Here is a 21431-nt window from a genome sequence, read left to right on the forward strand (position 1 = left end):
TGCTAGAAGTTGGAGACAACTTGATGGCACGTAAAACCATGACAGCTATATTATTATGCTTTTGAATATAATGCCAGAGACTTTTCCACATGTCAGAGTTATTTAAATATATGACAACTGCAGCAAGAATTACAATTGCTTCTAAATGGAAAACAGCAGAATGCCCAACAATTGAAGACTGGAAAAATAAGTTGGCTGAGTATGCACTGATGGCAAAATTGACTAATTATGTAAACAGAAGACTGATTGAAGAATTTATGATAAATGAAAATTCTATTATATGTAGTTTAATTAAAACAGAACAAAGGGAAGGTCATTAAAATATTGTTGATGGGTTACAATTGATTCAAAGTGATTGGAAATTGTTTTGGTTTTGAGAACTATAATTTTCTTTTTTGCAAGCTTCAACAAAGCACTAACCGACAAAGATAAAACATTTGGCTTCTTTGGGAAATTGCAGGTTATGAACGTGCACATTCTGTATGTGTAAAATCCCTTGGCATTCTTATTTTTCTTTCCTTCTGTACATCATTTTTAAGAAAACAATGAAAAATGACAGTTATATTCATATGTTAATTGATGCATGTTTGAGCAATTAACTAATTTGTTGACTAAAATACATATGGCCAATCAATATTTCTTTAATCAAGTGGCAGCCCTAGCTGCCACTTGATTAATAATATATTTTACTTATTAAAATATATACCATTTTTTTTTCTAAACTGCATGATTTCTCATCATTTAATGTAAGGAATCACCCCTGAGTGTGTGAATGAATTCCACTAAAAAGCATAGTGATTGAGATGATGTCAGATATTATAAAGTCCTGTATATAATGTTGGTGGTTTCCTTCCCCCATGTAAATAAATATTTGATACTGAAATGAACACGTGATGAACAGACATGTGGGAACCAGCCCTGCAGGCAACAGCAACATGCAAATTCTGAAAGACAAGGTGAGAGGTGGATCATGGACTCCTCTCCCAGCAGCTGAATGGCAAAGATTATACAAACCTATTGTTACTTTAAGAGCAGACGAGTCGTCAGGTCAGGACAAGAATCATGCTCCAGTATTCTGTTCCCAGCAGCCTTTGGAAACTCACAAGCAGCATATGGATGCACATGACAGTCACCTCTTGTTACTTACTCCAGATATATCTTGTAATTGAAAGTAGGAAAGTGGTAAAGCAGGATTTTGGACTAAATCACACACTTCGGGTAAAAAGAAACAACTTAGGATAGGCAGTGAAAATGCTAAAATACTTCCTCCTAAGTACGTATTCCCGAGATACATTGGTTCTTGTTTTGAAACCAACTATCTTTCATTTTATACTTCCTGCTTATAAACAAATAAACTCTATTTTGAAAAAAAAAAAACACTCAGGAATGACTGCGTGGTCCCAATAGAACTAGATGACAAATTTAAATTTAATGTGTATACACAAAAAATACAAAAAAAGGGGGCAGGCATGTTCACAACGAATCATGAAATCCTTTAAAATCACTTTAAGTAACCTTGCATGCCAGAGGTTCACTAGAAATTGTTGTTAAACAATGAAAGATACTGCCTCTGAAACATCATTTTGTATTTTGTAGCTCACAGAGCTGCTATTAACAGTAAGCATTAATAACCCAAAAAGAAACCTGCAAACATCTTGGTTATATGTGCAAACTGATATTGTATGGGACATAAATATGGTAATAGTCATGGCTGTGTTCCTATTTTATGGAAAAACATCAACTAGAAACCAAGATATTTATTCAATTTATGGCATAAGTTCACTCAGTGGAAGGTATGATGCAGTTTCTGTTATTCAGGGTAAATTATTCGTGAAAATGTTTTCTTCGCAGTGGCACAGAGCAGTGTGGCTGAAGGTGCAGCGCAGCTCCTGCTTACGCCCTGGGCAGTGCGATCCTGTGATTGTCGGACAGTGTTCAGCTGGCCACTGGCTTTTTGGAGACCAAGCCGCGAGGTCAGGAAAACACTCTGAGTTCAGTGCCCCCCCTCCCCACCCCCCACAGCCAACATGGAAGGAACCACACCAGTTGCAGCTCTGACCACATGCGAGTGACCTCTGAGAAGGGGCTTAGGAGGCCTTCCAGTGGGCAGGGAGGGGAGGAGATAGAAGCCACCGAGATCTGAGGTAACCTGGTGGCCCCTCAGCCTCCTTCCCTCCTAATCCGAAGCATCTCAGCTGGATGGCTAAGTTGCAGGACAGGAGTAGCGCAGGAGATGGAGGGCTGTGGGCATCCCAGGTGAATTGCACCCAATGACTTTTCCTAATTATGCTCTATCAGCTCGTAGCACTTCTGCTCTTAGCCAAGAGTTGTGTCCACTTGGGTGATCACTGAGAGTTCCTTTCCTCGCCAAGCCCCAATCTATAGGGCTTTCTACCTTTGGACCTATTTGAAATGTCTTTCCCCATAACAACCTCCCTGATAGAGTGCACACTGGATTGAATGTTTTCTGGTAGCCATATGGGCTGGAGGAGTATTCTCCAGGCAGCATAACTTCCTTGCCGTCTCAGCTTCACAATCTCACAGAGGGATTTGAGTCTTTATTTGGGCTGTAGAATAGCTTATGAGCTATTACAGTGTGTGATGTATTGTTTAAATTAAACATTTTTGAAGTGTTGACTTGGGCCTAATCTGATCTTGCAAAGGAATAGCTCTGCTCTGTTTCAGACAACAAGACCCTGGTCCTGGACAAAGCTAGAATCTCATAAGTTGCATGAGATCAGAAACAGACCTGCCCTTCCCTTCACTTCAGAAAAAGGCATGGAGATCCTGTATACAGAATTCCTCTTCACAGTGACAGTGTAGGTGTGGCCCCAAAACCTTTTCATTAATCAGTTTTGAAAATCCCAAAAGATCAGTAGTGGCTACACAGGGCCCAAGCATGAAATATCTGTCTTCCAGTGGTAAATCTGAGATTAAATTTGGTCCCTAGCACCCTCCAGGTTTAAATACTAACCTAATAAAATGGGACTTCAAAAGATTCAGGAACTCGATCCTTACTTGAGAGGAGTTGTAATCTCATTTTCAGAGACTTCTTCCCATTGAAAGGGGAGAGGTGTTGTTGTATTTTTTTTTAAAGTATGGATGTTTTCCACTATTTAGCTCCATCACAGCACTTAAAATCTGCTTCTTCCCAATAAGCTGTTTATAAATAAATGGTTTCATAAGATGTGGCACTTGGGTTTTGATAAATATACTTACTGGATATATGAAGTTTTGAGGTGGAAGGAAATAATAGTTGAAAAATCATAGACTCCATTTCATTCAAATACTGAGTCACTGTTTTAATACAGTAATCAAGACAAATCAGGTACCTTTGCTGCTGACATAATGGGTGGAAATGTTGGATTGACTAATGTTTTATAATGTATGGAATTGTGGTGTACAGTGATTATAATAAAAGACTGACAGAGTCTGACCACAAAGTCAGGCTGAACTTTGATATTTAAAATTATCTGGATAATATATAGACTGTTCTAACTCTGGCTGTGAGCATTTCACAGCTATGCTGAATCAGAGTATTCATTTGTTTAAATCCAGTAATTACATTCTGTTTTCCTGATTTAATCCTACTAAAGTTCAGCAATTCTTTCTATGCCTCTTGTTCAGTCTGACTCAAGCCATTCAAGAGCGTGCCATGTTATCAAATTATATCATACAACATTTAATGCAAAGGAGAAAGACTGGGAATATGGAAGACGGGGAATCCACAGGACCTTGAAAAATTTGTATAACTGTGCCAAAGGAAATCTTGACTGTCTGAATAAAGAAACAGCAGCTGCCGGACTGATATCTAGTTGGCCAACTTGTCCCCCAGTGTTTAAATAGCACTAACCAGAAGAATCTTTGGATGATGACCATAATCTTTTCCATGATGCAGAGCTCTGAACTGAGTGGGATCGTGTAAACTGGTGTCCTGCAACAGCAGAGGGTTGGACCCGATGGCCTTCCTGGCCCCTTCCAACTCGACCATCATTCTATGATTCTGTGACCTCAACTCTGGAGTTGAAATGTGTCTTTCCGAGTGCCCCTGCTTACAGTGAGAATCAGCTGGGCGGTGGTGCCAGTCGGAGGCAGCCCGCCTCAAGGAATTTCCCCAGCATCCCTTGCTCTCACCCCAGCTTGCCAGAGACACGTCTCCCTCAGCCCCACTCATTGCTGCCACCCAGCTAGTTCTGGCCCATCCCATTCTCACGTGCAAGGGGCCTCCCTCTGGCAAGCACAGGGAGAACTCACTAAGGTGTGCAACCTCCAACAGTGAGCTGCCACCCAGCGGCTTTTTGCCCCTCCTGCTCAGGGGAGAGAGCAGCAGCAGCACGGGGGGATCAGTCCCTAACCGGGTGCAACTGCTAGGTCGATCCTTGCCTCATCCTCCTGCATGCATGCACAAGGGGCTTTTTGTGGTGAGCACAAGGGGCGGCCACATGGGGAGTCCACTGAGGCGCGCCACTTCCATCCAGCCGCCGTCACCCAGTCGATTCAAGCAGGAGCAGTGGCAGGGGAATCCTCTGAGTGGCGTGGCTCCTCTCCCAGCGGATTGACATCCAGCTGATTGCGCACTCCTGCCCTGAAGGCAGGAGAAGCAAGGACACCTCTGGCAGCTGTACCGAATGGCAGCTGTAGGGGGTGTTCTCTGGTTAGCTGCTTGGCAAGAGCGGCAGTGGGCCACTCTTGGCAAGCTGCTCTGTGATTCTGGTCTTGGCATCCTGGCAACTTGTATTTTCTGGTTTGGCTGACACAATGAGCAATTGTACCAAGGAGCCATAGAACAGAGTGTTGTTTCTGTTCATGATTTCACAAAACCAAACATACCATGCTGAAAGATCACAACAGGGTTCAGATATTCAGGGTTCAGGGTTTATTTCCCCAATATTTTAATAGTTAATTGGTTTTATCTTTGATTTTATGCAGTGTGTTGTGTGTTGCTTGTTGTATGTGGTTGTTTTGTCTTTTGCTTTTTGTAAGCCGTCCAGAGACTTTAATATAAGACAGCATATAAAAGCTTTAAATACATACATACATACATACATACATAACACAACAGACCAACTTATGTAAAAAACCTCCACTGGTTCATGTCAAGCCAACCCACCCAATCCGTTCTAAGGTTTCCACATTTCACCATGGTTTCTCCAGTTGTCCGGAGCCCAGACCACCATTTTACCATTGTTAGTATAGAAATACCATAAGCAAGAGTGCTGTGGAAGTGGCCACTTCTAACCTTCAATCTCTACTCCCCTCGGCACCCAAACAATATGTGCACCATTGCTTCCTTTATTCCCACAATGAGTCTATCTCCCTGTTCACTTTTGGAAGCAGTACAAGAATACATGGGGGGAAAGGGAGGGAATCATGGCAGAGCAGTTTATTTTTATTAATAAAATTGTCTGTGGGAGCTGGAGTAGCTGGGAAGTGTCACAAGCCTGGAGGTACACTCAATCAAGAAATATTGCTCTCTCACAAAATTATTTCTTCTTCATCATTTCATTTATGCACTGCCCAATAGCCAAGGTTCTCTGGGTGGTTAGCACACTCCTTCAGTATGTGTGCAGTGAGCAACAGCCTCTGCATCACTTTAAAATATGGCTTTCTGAGATTCCTCCGCAAGCCCTGCTCCTACCAGGTGTGCCATCACAGCTCTGCAACAGATGCCATAATTTGCATTTATTGGGCCCCAATTTCAAGCTGCAGTTAACAGATCTCTGCTGAAGCGGGCAGGGTAAGACAAAGCTGGGGTTGCTGCTGGCAGACGAAACTGCCCTGGATTGAATCCTCTAATCTCTGGAATTGGTATATCATTAAAGTGACCAAGTCAAAACCAACCCAATCAATCCCAAATTATTTCCTTTCTCAATTCTCTTGCAAAGATGCTATCATGTGTAAATACTCATAGCTGGTCAACTGTACTGTCCTTCGTCCCTTCCACCCATCCTGTGTTGGCTCTGTTGAACCCTGGACTGGTGTCAAGGGGAGGCATGGCAAAATCCCACACTCGAGCAAGGTCCCTCTGACAGATCACCTGGACCTGCCCCTCCTGTTCCCCACTGCCACTGGATAGTTCATCCGCTTCTCACTCTGGCCCAGCTGTTGCAAGTGGTGTGGAGAGGCGGCAGCAGATGCCCCTTGCCTGTGGATCTGCCCGTCAAATATGCAAGCAGGAGCCATGATGATGATGATGACGAGCTGGTGACCCTGGTGGTGAGAAAGTGGTGGACTAACGAGGGAAGGGTCCCATTGCAGGTATCTTGCCCAAGGGCCTGCAAAAGCTCAGAGCCACCACTGTGTGGCTCACAACACATCTCCCTATGCTTTGAGAGAGGTGATACTGCTGAATCAATAGGTTGTTGCAGGAAGATAGGAGGCCAAATAATCTCTCGTGGTTTCTAGCTAAGAGGAAGTAAGAATCTAGAGGAAGTAAGAATCTATACGAAGCATTCCTGCGTGGTCCCTCATTCATGAAAGCTTGCAGGTCCTTCTCACAATGTCATCACCCTCCAGGGCCTTTCCTGTATTTTCTAGCTGTTTTGCATCTTTTTTTTAAAGAGTGTGAGGGAAGTTAGTCATTTTCTTGCATGACACCATGATTCTCTATTGAAGTCTTGTGGCATTTTCAGTTCTGCTCTGTATTACAGCACCACCTTATAAAGGCAGAGAGGAAAGTCCTCCTGAGGGGAGAGAGAGGAACCAATAAGAAAGTGTGAAGGATATTCTAATCATCTCACAAAGAAAATGAAAGGAGCAGCCATGATGAAGTTCTAGATTGAATGCCTCATGCAAAGAAGCCCTGAGCTGAGTTTGCAAAATTCACATTGGGATATGAAAGTGGCTTCAGTGAAACTCGGCCATTGCTAATCATATGAATAGTGCCATGTCTACTTTGACTCTCAGTCTTACAATTGAGGTCTCTTTTATAGCTCAGAAGGTTTTTTCCCAGAAGCACAATCCCAAGATTTTGTAGGAAGAAGAAATGAGTATAAAGCCATCTAATGTCTGTAGTGCAAGCTCGGCTTTGCACTACAACTCTCATAACTTCCCACCAGCATGGACAATGGCCAGGAATTATGGGATTTGTAGTCCAAAACATCTTGAGGGCACCAGGTTACCAAACTTTGCTGTAGCGTGTAGATGTCCCCTTGGTTTTGCTTCCTTCTGCTGGGTATCCTCTGTCACCCCTTAGAGTTTGCAGATTAGTTAAAGTCACAATCCCATGTAAATTAAACAGAAAAAAGCCTACAACTTTCAGTATGTCCCAGCACCCTAAACTGGTTAGGATTCCTCAAGCCTGCACTTCCAACAGACACTAGACGGCACCACTACAAACTAGTGGACCACGTTTTCCTGCTCCGCTTGTACTTCTCCTTCACTCGTTTACAGGCAATGTGTTTCAATAACAGAAAAGTAAGCCCTGAGATCATCAAATCAGGCCTCTCAGATTCCACTTTTTGGCTGCTCACAAGAAACAACATGGGCAAAGGCACGCAGCCCTTTGAGATTTGAGCAATTGCCCTGGCACCACACGAAGGCTGCTGTGGGCAGTGTGGCAAAGGACAAAAGGCTGCACAAAAAGCTGAGCGCAATACAGAGGAGGGAATGAGTTGCAGCATGTTGGAACAAGTTCAGCTGTCAGTACCGATAGAGCCTTTTTTTCACAACAAGCCCTGCTGTCGGTAAGAAAAAAAATTTTTTTTTAAAGGAAGGGTGAAACACCTTGATGGGTGTCAGAAAAGCGGCTGGGAGCGCACCAGTGCCTGCAGGCGCCACTTGTCCTGTGGGTGTGCTACCACCTTGTGGTTTTTCATCTTCCTCTTGTTTTACTCTCTGTGGGTCAAGTTCTGAGATCAAGGGTGCTACTCATTTTCACATAGGAAAAGGTCTCCAAAGGACACTAATTTTTGTCAGCCAGCACTGGCTTGACTTTGTCATCCCACCCACCCCCGCAAAGACTTGGGGGTAATTTGTTTTGTGTTGTCCTTCTTGTTAATCTGGATAGTCTTTTTTTTTTTAAGTCAACAGTAACCCAGATTGTTGGAGACTTCCTGGATTGCTTCTCCTAAGTGGAAAAATCTGTTCTCCTTTGCATCCTGCGAGCACTGGAGGTACAGGGCTTTTAATAAACATCATGTCCAAACATCCTGGTCTCTTACCTCTTCAGCACAAGTCTCCATTGCCACGAATGCTTCTTTTCATCTTGCTTTCTCCTCTCCCTGACCTTTCAATTTCTCACAATTGATCTGAAGCAAGGAGCATTAAATAAGATGTATTTCAGTAATAACAGTTCCTTTGCTTAAAAAAAAAGGGTGGGGGGAACCCTCCTGGCAATAAGATATGGGAAAGATAAGGACAAAGAGCAAACATTTTTGTCTCAGCAATAATAACCTTGTCAATCTTTGTGTCTGGAGCAAAACAGATGGCCAAAAATCCCTTCTGTTCACAGCTCTAAATGGCAAGATTTTATTGAAAGCGTGATCTTTGCAAGAGCTCTGTGTGTGCGTGTTTGCAGGCTTTAAAAAGAAAACTCAAAACACCCACAACAAAAAGTACATGTGTATATGCCAGACCAAAATGCAAAGAGCTTATTACAAATAGCTTGAATTTGATAGTGTGAATCCTAGATTTATCACCAGATCTCACTCTGCCAATGGATAAGCTACAAAGATTAAAAAGGGATTGCTGAACAATTATAAAAAGAAAGCTATGCCGCTGAGAGCAAAGTAATGAGACTTGACTTAATTTGAGTGAAGGTCATTATCCCAGAACCTGTTTTCAATGCCAGGGGTCAGCCTTGCAAAAAAAAAAAAAAAAAAACCAAACCATGATAAATGAGCCTCTCACCATATGCAGAGTATTTCTGATCATAACCAAATGACCACCGCTAATTCCATGCAGCTGGGCTTAGGCCTGAATGTTAGCACCTCACAACCGGCACACAGAGCACTCAAGACTGAAAAAAGACCATGCACTGATGAAACTGTGCATGGTCTGCACAGGACTGCTTGGACTATGCCCATGGCCTCTGATTAATTCACATTTGCTCAAATGTAAGTGAGCGCTGAAGGCCCAAACTACACAGGCAAACGAGGTGGCACAGTGCTTTTTCAAATCGCCAGACATCCAGCTCATCATCAATTCCTTACGTGCTGCATCACTCACACAGAGTTGCTTCAACCTCCCTCATCCCAAGTTCACTTTTTTTTTTTTTTTTTGGAACAGTATTGTTTTAAGTGTTGCATTTATTGCTAGTTTATTTTAATTTATTTTTAAGGTCACCCTTAAGGATGGAATGCTATAAAGGCAGCATATTAGATAAAAACTACAGGAATGGATTCAATTTTATAGTTTACCCCACCCTCCGTCTAAGGCAGGGATGGGAATCCCATGGCCCTACAGGTGTTCTTCCAAAGTCTATCAGCAGCCATAGCCGATAGTGCCAGTCTTTGGTGTAAGGAATTAAGGGCAGCATACGAAGAGCTGCAGCACAGACTTAACACGGTCATCTCCTCTGAATATCTGAAGCGCAGAAACTTTGTCTTCTTGAATCCGGAAGAATCATCAACCTTTGCTCCACGTCCATAATCTGACAGATTAGAACGGCTACTTTACTGAGCACTAAACACCGTTAGTGCCTTGGAGCAAATAGCCTGTTAAATCCCAGAGGTACTACCAACTAACTTACGTATAAATGGTAAAAATCCGTCTAACTGCTCGCGCATTATATATAAAGGGGGAGGGGGTGGCATTTTCAGCCAGGCCACGCACTCCACGCCATGTGGGCGGTGCTTGGTTTCTGATTGGTTGTTACGGGAAGCCGTCCCTTGGGATTGGCCGCGTTGGGTTCGGAGAATTAGGCAAGGGGAGCGTCCTCTGCCTGCCCGCGGGCTCGCCATGGAGTCGTCCTGGTTGTCGCTCGTCCTGCTGGCGGCCTTGGACTTGGCGCTCCAGTGGGGTCTGTGGGTGGCGGCGGCCGCGCTGCGCACAGAGAAGTTCTTCGATGCGGCGGGTGAGGGGGGAGTCTCGGGCACTGGGCGGCGGGCGGATCGGGATCCTGCCTCTGGGCGAGCCAGCTGTGCAGAGCTTGGACGTGGGTGTTCCGAAGGGGACACGCCCCTGTCCGCACCTCCAGCAGAAATCCCTGGGTTGTATCCCCCGATAGGGTAACTTCTGCAACTTCATCTCAGTGAGCGGGACGACTCCTGAGCAGGGCTAACGTTAGGACGCACACCTTGGGTAGTCCTGTTGTCTCCACTTTGATGCGCACCTTCCAAGTCAGCGGAACGTCAAATCGATATTATCCAGGAAGGTCGTATCCATTGGAATGCACACCCAACATTAAGGCTCTTTAGGGAATGATTAACAGATGAATACCGCAAGCGTCCAAGCATTTCCCGTGACAGACAGACACAGACAGTCTCAGTCTCTCTCTCCCCCCTCCCCCTTTTGCTGAATAAGAAGCCTACGTGATGCGATAAAAAGTATGGAAGGCGCGTCAGCATGGGCATCGTTTTTCTTGCATCCCTCTGAACATATTCTGTTGTAAAAGAAGGCTTTTGTTTCGGAGCAGTCATCGTCCCCTCTGCAAGAATGCTGTCATCAACCAAGCAAGAAATACATCTCTGTTGTCTTCCTGCTTTTTGAGGCTATAGATAGGACAGTATTCAGGTGGCCAGCTTTCTCCAACTGGGTTTCCTTCTTGTGCTTTGGACTTCAATTGCCATTATTGCCTCTCATGCCGGCTGGGGAGGGTGGGACATGAGTTACAGTCTGACACATTTGGATAGGAGAAAGTTCCATGAAAATCCAGGGTGGATCATTTCTACACAAACTGTGAGAACAGAAAGCACACAGAAAGTGCAGTCATTGGTAATACAAGAATGGGTGGTCCACCAGTTCAGTCTTGCTGTGAATGGCAAGAGCCCATGAAGCATCTAGGGGCTTTTCTTTTTGCCCTCTCACTCAGGGCCAGAGCTGTTCATTCCCTAGATTGCATCAGAGAAAGCCGATTTTGTACCACAGGAGTGGACAGACCTATTTTTTTCCTAGAACACAGGGACTCCCCCAGCTAAGCACATAAGGGGATCAGACCCAGGGTCCATCCAGTCAAGCATTCTGTTCACACTGTAGCAAACTGACTGCCTGCAGGATCCCACAAGCAGGATCTGAGTGCACCAGCACCCTTCCACCCATCTTCCACAGCAGCTAGGTATTTAGGCATTGCTGGAGCCACACACAGAAGAGAGACAGACATGACCTTATAGTTAAGGAACAGGACAATTCTGAGTACATCTTGGGACTGTTTTACTACTAGAACAAAGCTCATAACCCTTCAAAATCTAAAACCCATGCCTGGATTTTCCTCTAAGGTTTCAGTAGCATGGTGGTGGTGGTAGGTGGAAGTACTGCTATGGTTAGAGGATTGAGAGTCAAAAACACCTGGTTATCTACTACAAGTTCCCTGGAGATCCGTCAGTGGATCCTGATCTATCGTGGGCCCATTCCTGGTGTCCAGTGAGTGGCTCCCCACACAGATCAGGCTAATTGCTCAGCACCGTTTGAGACACGCACAGCCTCTCTTCTGACTCTTTGTAATGCCATGAAGAAATTGCACCATTGCCATAGCGAGCCACTGCACACATACAGCTCATCAACTGCCACATGGACTATTGTGCACCACCCGATAGACTTACACCCCCAAAATATAGTTCAGCTGTATCAGAGATCTTGGCTCAGGACAGGTCACAGAACTGTACCAACCGAGCAGAAGTGCCACGACTTGGTCTCGGTAACCATATGGAGATCTTCTGTACCCAAAGACTTTAAACTGTTTAATGTTGTGTGTTTGCTGACTTGCATCGCCACTGTGGAAGGTCTTCTCGATGGACAGGGTGGGGCAATGATGCCAACTGCTCAGCTGGCATTGTTCAGATTATACAGTTCCAGAAGCAGAGCAGGTGCAGCATTTGCAGAACAGAGGCTGAATAACACACGCATCGAGGGATCAAGCAAGCCGTGTTGCATCGCAAACTGTGAATTTCATGCAGCGGTGTATGAAGCTTCTGTCTTGAGTCACAGCTGCTTGAGTAAACAGGATTGCTTCCTCTGCAGCAAATTCTATTAAGGATTACCCCCAACAGAACACACCTGGCCAGGGAGGCACTCAAGGTGGGCTGATAGTACTTGTTTTAACTTCTGATGCAGTTTTCTGGCTCTCCCTAGGAAGCGGAACATTCGTCTTGCTGGCACATCTGAGTCTCCAGTGGGGTCACGCACAGCATCCTCGGCAGCAGGTCCAGACAGCCCTGGTGACTATTTGGGCCCTCAGGTGAGGTTTGAATGAGCTGTGCGTTTGTTGCCTATGCCAAAACTTACAAAGAGCAGTACCCTGGAGAGGATCAGAGCCATTTGGGTGTCCAAGGAGTGCTGCTGTAGAATCAGGCTAGCTTCATAGAGAGTTTAACATAAAGTCAAAGCACAAACTTTGCAATAAGGCTTAGTGCTATTTACTTTTTATATTGATGGTACTGCTTAATACCACACCACACCATGACACACACAGAATGATTCTGTGACCCCTAAATATTGCCTGAGGGACCAGCAGATACTTCAGATTCCTAGATGGCCCTGGGGGATGTTAACATCCACACTAAGAGAACCTTGTATGGGGTGCTCAGGATTTCATAGGGTCCATGACAACCATGAGACTGTCCCAACATTGTCATCAGTCCAACACGTGTAACAGGGCACCCTCTGGGTTTGTTTTATTTTAGCTGGGCATGGGGACTGTGAACTGAAGGAGGACTTTGAATCAGTCCTTGTGTCATGGTCAGATTACTGTTTGCTGAGATTTAAATTAACAGCAAATTTTCCCTGAGCCCAACTCAAGGTGTTGAGTTTAACCTATGAAGCCCTGCATAATTAGGACTATATTACCTGATGGAATGCCTCTCCCAGCTGCAAGCTACCTGTATGCCATGGTCACCATCTCTGATTGCCTCCTTCAAGGGAGGCTCAGTCGGTGGCGAAAAGGAGAGGGTCTTTTCAGTGGCAGCCCCCCAGTTATGGAACACACTCCTGACTGAGTCCCACCTAGTGCCAACTTTGATATCTGTGTAGTGCCAAGTTAAGACTTTCCTCTATGATAGGGCTTTTATTATTTTTATAGTATATTGGGGCACTATGTCAACTGCTTAACTGCATGTGACTTAATTTGTGTAAGCTATTGTAACTTTCTAAAATTTAGTTTTAAATTTAGCTTTTAAATTCTGTTTTGCTTTTTAATGTTTTTATTATTATTTTGTATTTTTATTGTATTTTATCTGCTTTTGTGAACTGCCCAGAGAACTTGGGCTACTGGCTGTTACAGAAGGACTGTCCCACCTTGTTTCCTTCAAGGAATTCGAGGCAGCTTACATAACTGCTGCTCCTCCTCTCAATCTTAATATTAATAGCAGCTCTTAGGTTAATGTTGGAGCTGGAAATCCAAGCCCTGCCCCCCACCCCCGTGCTGACCAGCATAGAAGGAACTGTGCTGCCTGCCCTTCAGGGTTGGGCAAGTGACCTGGGGAGGGGCAAATGGGCCATTTCAGGGTAGGGGAGGAGACTGGAGTAGCCAGGGTAGGAGGCATCCTGGCAGTGCTCCTCCCTCCTGTTTTGGGTGTGCTTTACTGGAAGAATGGCAGGAAGGTTATTAAGGTCCCACAGGTAGTTTTTTTTAACTTCCCCAGGGTTGAAAGGCCAGACTAGTTTCTTGAAGTCATGTCAAGGCCTTCTGGCCTTTGACTGCTAGGAAGAGCATCAGCGATAATTGCTTTGAGCTGCACTCTGCAGTCCTTCTGTAGCTGAGACCTCCCCTTGTGTGAGATCAAACCCCTTTCTTACTTAAACTGCTTCTGAAGTGTGTGGGGGGTGCATTTGTGTATAGTGACACAATCTGCAGTACAGTCCCTGGCAAGAGGGACTGTCTTTGGTTCTCAGCCTGGGAGAGGACGATGCCCACCCAGACAACTAGGAAGCTCGCAGAGCATCCCATGTGCCATTCAGGGAGCCAATGCAGCCACAGGTAAGGGAGGGGCATAAACTTGCTTTTGCTTGTCGACATTACATCACCGTATTCCATCAACTGTATCTCACTTTTGACACAGCTGGCTCCATTTCTCCATAACTGTCCTTGAATCTAGTGTGAGGCGTCTTGGCTGGACCAGGCTCTGGGGTTAAAGCACTTCCCATCTGAAACGCTCTTGCTGGATGGCTGAAAATGGCCATCCGCAACAGTGCAGAGCAGGGAGGTGAAGATCACCTCTGCCACTCTTCTTGTGCCGCAAGGGATGCCATTGAGCCACATAGGCATCTTGATAAATTGTGCCCTTAGTCCAGTGATGGCAGACCTTGTAGAGATCGAGTGCCCAAACTGCAACCCAGAACCCACTGATTTATCGCAAAGTGCCAACACTGCAATAAAATCTGAATACTGAGGTTTTAGTTTAGAAAAAACAACTCACAGCCAGTCCAAGCAAATATATATATATATATATCCTTGGCAGTGAACTGACCGGCCATGCGAAAGCTCGGACGAGTCGCAGCTAATGAGTCACAGCTTATGACGTCATTGCCTGGCACCACTACTCCTTTCTGAGCATGCGCATGGCCCCTATGGGCGCTGTTATCTGATGCTCAGATGCTGGGGTGACTTGGCTCGTGTGCCAACAAAGAGGGCTCTGCATGCCCCCTGCGGCCATAGGTTTGCCATCACTGCCTTAGTCATTCACATATAAACATTAAAATCACATTTAAAGTAAATTATCCAAAACTGTTTCAGTTGCCATAATTGTAGAGGAATGGAAGGAGCCTTAAGACAGAACACCTTGCTTAATTACAAGCCAGAGAAAGCCTCATGCTAGCAATGGCTCCTCAGACTTGAGTGACTTCTGACTGACACACTGCCTTTCCAGGACTGAGGTTTGCAGCGCCACTTGTGGTCCTGCGTGGTAACAGGCTGTGCTTTCTTCCATGCTTCCACACAGGCTCAGAAAAACACAGTGTGGCTTCTTGAGACTGTTCTCTGTGATGTGTTTGTTCCTTTTTTATTCTCTCCAAATGAGTTCCTAGTAATTATGATTGCAACAATGTGCCGAGACTGTGTGGACAATGCCTATTGAAAACCAGATGGCTTGTTTAATAAGACTTCCAGGGCCAGGGCTAGAGTGCACGGCATAGCTCTTTATTCTTCCCTGTTGCTAGCAGAAGCAATGCATTTTTATAGCAGTAAAATGCAGAGTGAATTATATATAATAAGATAAATTTGCTTAACCTACACAAGCTGCTGTCTTTTGTTTAGTACAGGATTTAGATTTTTTAAATGCATGCCGCTTTCCCCAAGGCCTTATCTCTATTTCAGTTTTGGTTGTATTTGTCAGGCTAGTGTGAAAACTACAAGAGCAAGGCCACCAAAACATGGTGGCAATACTACTGAAAGACAGAATTTAAAGTTAACAGTTAGAGTTGCTTGCTAACTACCAATTGAAACTTAGGGTCCACATTCTTGCACAGGAAAATGCATGTTCTTCTCCAAACTTTCCATCTTCAATTGTTCTCAGGTTGGGGCTGTTCCTCTTCTTACGAATCTTGAAAGAGGGGCACGACAAACGATTCAATGGTATAAGAGAGAACCCAGGCACTTTTTTTCTTTATTGGACAATGCAAGGTAAGAATATAGGCCAATTGGTTTTGAAACAAAGATTTCAAACTACAGTGGGATTGAACAAGTCATCTTATACACGAGGCCTGTGCATGCCTTCTCAAATTGAAATCAATAGTCTTTACAGCCCCAAATGGTTTAGGACTAGGTAATCGTAGGAACCACTTGTTCTGAGAAGCAAATTCAGCTTCACAGGTCTTGTTCTCCATTAGCTTCTGGTTGAACACAAGCGACAGGGCCTTTTCTGTTGTGGCCACAGCTCTTGAATGCTGATTTCACTAAGATTTGTCAGGATCCCTTTCATGTTTGTTTATCAGAAATATAAGACACTTTTAATGTATACAATCATTTAGTTCTACTGTTAATAGTTTCTGGAGAGTAAAATCTTTAGCTTCATGGCTGTTTTTTCTTAGGACTGATCAGTCAATATGTTTTAGCCATCTTTATTTGTATTTTATTATTATAGTATACTGTTTTTAATAGTGTAAGTTGATCTGGGGCAAATAGTAGAGCTCTGTGTGTGTGATTTCTGCAAGATATTGACTAATCTCACACAGGTTAGGATAATTTTGGTTTCCTTTCAAAAACAAAACACACATGGTCACAAGTGGCTAAAGAGATGGAGCAAAAGATTTGGGAAATCTCAGAAACCAAAGGAGCTCAGAAAAACATAAAATTATCAATGGATGGTGCATTAGTACTCAGCAAATCTCCTTTTTCTTCCTCACAGCTAACAAAAACTGAAAATGTGCAAAATAAGCAGCAATGTTTATTTAGATCATACTGTTTAGCTCTTTATAGTGCCAACTGAAAGTGACAGAACTTTACCCAAAACTTTGCTGAACATGCAGGGAGCAAGCAGGCCTTCCAGCTGGTCATTGTCCCTTAGGGTGTGAAGTGATAATGAATACTTAAAGGATTTTCAGATCCTGAATACAGACTTGCAGTGCAATCCTGGGCATCTTTACTAAGAAGCCTCAAGTAAGCGTAAATTTTATTTTATTTATTTTTGGATTTATATCCTGCCTTTTTCCTACAAAGGGCTCAAGGCAACTTACATCATTCTCCTCCTGGATCTTATCCCCCCAACAACATCCCTGTGAGGTAGGTTGGGCTGAGAGTCTGCGACTGGCCCAAAGTCACCCAGCTGGCTCCATGGCTGAGCGGGGACTAGAACCCAGGTCGTCTGAGTCCCAGTCCCATGCTCTTAACCACTATGCCACACTGGCTCTCAATATGAGGACGGCCGTCTCTGTCCCATTCTTACAGGCATATGGGTGTTTATAACACTGCTCCCCACTCTACTGCTGAACCTGGAGAAAAATGGGAAGCCTCTTGGATTCTGGGACTACCTTGGATGGAGCATCTGGGCAGTGGGGTTCACTACAGAGGCTGTAGCTGACCAGCAGAAATGGCACTTCAGAAGCAACCCTGATAATGCGGTGAGTCGCGGCTGCCAGCGAGGTTCTCTGCTGCACTGCATTTGGCGTTAAGGAGTTGTTCACCAGGAAGCCCAGATCTTACTCATTTGACTCAGATAAGCCCACGCACTGCATAACAAATGGAATTGATTTTTCCAATCGATCTTTGGGGGCTTTTGCTTAAAGCTTTAAAAAAAAAAGAAAAGAAAAGACAACAGTTTTATGTAGCTAATCAGGAACATCATACCCTAGTATAAAGGATCTGTGACCAAGTACCACACCCCATGTCATGGAGATTGTCAAGTGTCCCATTAAATACCTTCAGCCCTTTTTACCAACAACCTTGACATCTAATCCCTCTAATGAGCACAAATGGCTCATTTGATTTTTTTTTCACCTCCAGAGAGATTTGGGAGATCTGTGCAAGACTGGAGTTACTGCATTTTAGCAGATTTGTGCAAACTTTCCAAAAGCTTATTTTTTTAAAAATGGGATTTGTGCAAAGAAATTTGTGCAATTTCTTCAAGTGAAATTGAAAAGTAATATTTACATGAAAAAGTAACTTCTGTATACATTTCCCAGCACTTTAAAAACTGTTGTCTAGGGAAGCAATGACGTGAAAAAATTAATTCGTATCATTCCAAGATACACTGAAGAGAGGATATCATTAGCAAAACTGTAAGATACTCTTTGGGGGTTTGCTTTCGCAGATAGCTCTATAGACCTGTCCAACAAAATAGCCAGAAGCTACTCTGTTGAGTTCAGACATTGCAAACTACCCTGAAAAAGGGCAAAACAACACACCATGGGTTCTTATGGTGGCTTATGGAAAGGAAACCACACCAAGTTTGGATGTCACAGCAGGCCACCCTGAAATAAACAAGGGTGCCAGGCATGGGTTATGTCAGATAGGCCAGTGGGTGAGAGACAATCAACCTGGCTACATCTGCTGATTTTCAAGATGTGACAGCCCTGATAGGCTTGGGAGTGTGGTGGATGTTCTTGCTAGATTCTGGGTACCCAAAAAAGGGGAGGCCTCTTTCACTGACTATGAGAAACATCAAAAGTGTTCTGTTCTAATTTCTAGATTAGAATTGATAACTGCTCAAATATTGAACTGGTTCAACTAATTTTTTAAAAATCTGCTTTTGTTTTATTTCCTCCAGGATAAGTTTATCCAGAGTGGCTTATGGGCTTATAGTCGCCACCCCAATTACCTAGGGGAGATTTTGCTGTGGACAGGACTCTTCGTGTCAGCCACATCAGTGCTGCATGGGTGGCAATACGTCAGTGTCCTCTCACCACTGCTGGTTTGGTTCTTACTAAGTCACGTCAGTGGGGTTCCCATCCTTGAGAAAGCAGCTATGAAGAAATGGGGGAAGCAGGCTGCTTTCCAGGCCTATTTAAGAGAGACTCCCATGCTGTGGCCTGTCAGCTTGAGGTTGTAGCAGGTAAGGGTCATATCTACTGTATGTATCCTGCTGCCACTGAGGGGCACCCACCACACAACAGTTGTTGCATGAAGACCACTTTAAATTCACACTTATGCCTTTTTCATGGCAATTGTTCAGCAGTAAATGGACAGTAAAGCAGCCACTTGGCAAGTTATTCCTTGGGAAAGCCATTTCATATGCATAATTGCTCAGCAAACATGAGTCAGTGTGTGAAATGGTCACTCAGTCATCACTGCATCAGTATTTTCCTTGCTGCTTTGGAACAAAAATACATCTGGTATATAAAACACTAATCTGCGATTAAAGGCTGTGCTGGTCTTTTAGCTTCAATTACATAAAGTAGCTGGAAGGCTTTGCTCTCTTCCTGGTAAGTGGGTGCCCCTTGCCTAGCTGCCTGAGGCGCTAATCCCAGTAATCCAGTGCACTAAAAAAGGAAGAGATCATAGCCAGGAAGTTCACCTTTTGTAGAAGGAGGCATGAACGTAACCCGCTGAAGCAGGGTTAGTGGCAGATAACACACCAGCTGTGACGGAGCCATTCTGTCTCTACCTTCATATGAAAGTCACCATCCCCTTTTGCATTTTTATGTAAAGCCAAGCTTGTAAATCCTCCAGCTTTGATAAACCCATAGTCACCGTAATTAGAGTTGCTCCATCAGCTATGAATGCACTGTTAAGGTATTACCTGATACTTCATGAAATCTGTATTCTGACAAGCATGGCATCCTGTTAAGTGGAGATTCCTTTTGCAGCATGGTATTTTTAAGGCAGCAACTTGTACCGACTTGCTACTCATCACGCAACCCTGATGAGTGAGGTCAAGCTAATTTTTCATACAAATCCCTTTCTGGAAAGAAGTGCAATTAAACTCTACAGAAAGACAGTATAAGAACGGAACACCCACTGAGTTAGTTTTATTGGACAAAAGCATACTTTTGTTTTCTTAACCTCTCCATTTTAGTCCTATATAAAAATGCCTCCTTAAATATACAGGGATAAGTATTTGCTCTTACTATGCACAAGGTGGTGCTAGAAAGCAATACCACTAACTTCACATGTATGAATATTTAGTGGCAATTTATTCCATAAGATACATATTATAGGAAGTACCCAGCTGTTTGACCAAAACCTAATGCCATTAAAATCAATTGGTGGTCCTGCAGGGTCTTACTTTAAAGATATTTGCTTCTTCTCTCACACACTATTTTGTACTCCAAATGTTCCAGCTTAAAGGTTTCTTCCTAGGAAAGAGGCTTTCCAATCAGTAAATCATTTTAGTTGCACTTTTGACACCTCCCTCAGCACTCTGGTTTTTTTGAAGTATGAAAACTCTCTAGTTATTTCTACCAGCTTGTTGATCCTTGGCCTTTGACTTATCTAGAGGGCTCAGAAATGGCAGGTTTTACCTTTATAGCATATAGCATTGTAAGTAATGTAGTGCTTACATGGAAACAATACCTACCTGTTGTAGGAAGTGGGGGGCACCTAAACTGGGTAAAGTGGGAATGTAAGCTTATGAATTAGCTGGCATTCAAGAATCAGAAAGAAAGAAGAATTAGGTGTTTTCCCCATTTATAGCTTTCATTATAAAAAATGAAAGTCATGTTCTAAGGCTCACTTGGACTGCCTGTGCCAAATAGCCAGCAAGGTAGAATCTAAACTTGAGAGATTTCATTATCCTGTCCATGCCTTTTCAGCTGAGATGAGGGCATTGTTTGTTCACATCTTCTACCACTCTAAAGATTTTTCCATTTTGCCTACACACACCACTGGAGTGTTTTTGGCATCCTTTGTTAACTGGCAAAAGGGCATCAGCAGTCACTAGCAAAACACAAATTTAAACTTGTAATTTCATGCTGTCATTCTTAACACTGACTGTCAGCTGGCAGAACAGAAACCATGGCAGAATAGCTTTCTCTTCCCTCAGATGCCCTTTCTCAATCTGCTCTGGAACCCTCCAGCCAGCTTTGGAGGGCCCACAGCAGCAGGGAGACGCTCACACAGCATTTCAGGCCATGCCGTTAGACTATAGCATGGTCAAATGTTGCCTGTATGAGTGTGAACATTTTATGAGAAATGCATTATTGAACACATCGCAAAAAAGTGTCATATTAAAATTTACTTTTTTGGCAGGTCATACTGCAATACTTCTTACAAAATGGACAGCAGTTATAGGTAATACAGAACTTTCTGGGAAGAACCAGCCCAGATGAATCCATTCATCGCATCTTACAGATATAGCACATTCAACATCTAACCATCAAGAACCCCATTAAAAATCCACCTTGGCAGAAGGTTTAATAATCTAAGCTTTGTATCTGATGGCTGGAGATGAAAATGGCTGTAAAGTTAAGCTACTTCATTATCGCATTTATCCATGCCTTTCCCTGGTACACAAGGGAGAACCTCAAGTGTTCAGCAGTGTGCACACTAATGGAACACTGGGTTTCAATTTTTCACATGACCAAGTTCTAAATGTACATAGTTAAAAAAAAAACAATGGTTTTGCTAAAAATAGACTAACCAGAATAGTCTTAAATGTAGCTTCAATATGCACAATTTCCCTATACAGTGGATCAACACTCATTTCCCCAAGGATTACGGCTGTTCTTTGAAATGAGGATTACTGCCATTGCCAAATACATCCTCTTCTTTCAAACCACAACACACGAATTAAACAATAATGGGGTGTTTTGAACAGATGGAAGCAACTTCCCAGCTACAGAAAACATTTTCAAAAGCAACTTCTTGCAGTTTCCCTACTAACATGCTGAGTGGGTTCTGCCAGTTATTTCCTTACAATAAATGTGATATGGAGCTTGATACTTTACATTGCACTATAAAATTCAAA

At 43.6% G+C, this 21431-nt stretch overlaps 1 protein-coding gene across 1 annotated transcript; it reads left to right on the plus strand.

The window, feature by feature from the left end:
* Positions 1-9896: 9896 nt before the first annotated feature.
* LOC123019306 (uncharacterized protein C594.04c-like) lies at positions 9897-21412 on the plus strand. Its single transcript, XM_044422113.1, has 6 exons — positions 9897-10015; positions 12229-12334; positions 15606-15712; positions 16976-17148; positions 18294-18578; positions 20714-21412. Exons 1-5 carry the CDS (start codon positions 9901-9903, stop codon positions 18573-18575), a joined length of 783 nt encoding a protein of 260 aa, XP_044278048.1. The 5' UTR covers positions 9897-9900; the 3' UTR covers positions 18576-18578; positions 20714-21412.
* Positions 21413-21431: the final 19 nt, after the last annotated feature.

The sequence above is a fragment of the Varanus komodoensis genome, unplaced genomic scaffold (genome assembly GCF_004798865.1).
Source record: "Varanus komodoensis strain SLA01 unplaced genomic scaffold, ASM479886v1 scaffold12, whole genome shotgun sequence".
In the NCBI taxonomy this organism is placed as follows: domain Eukaryota; kingdom Metazoa; phylum Chordata; class Lepidosauria; order Squamata; family Varanidae; genus Varanus; species Varanus komodoensis.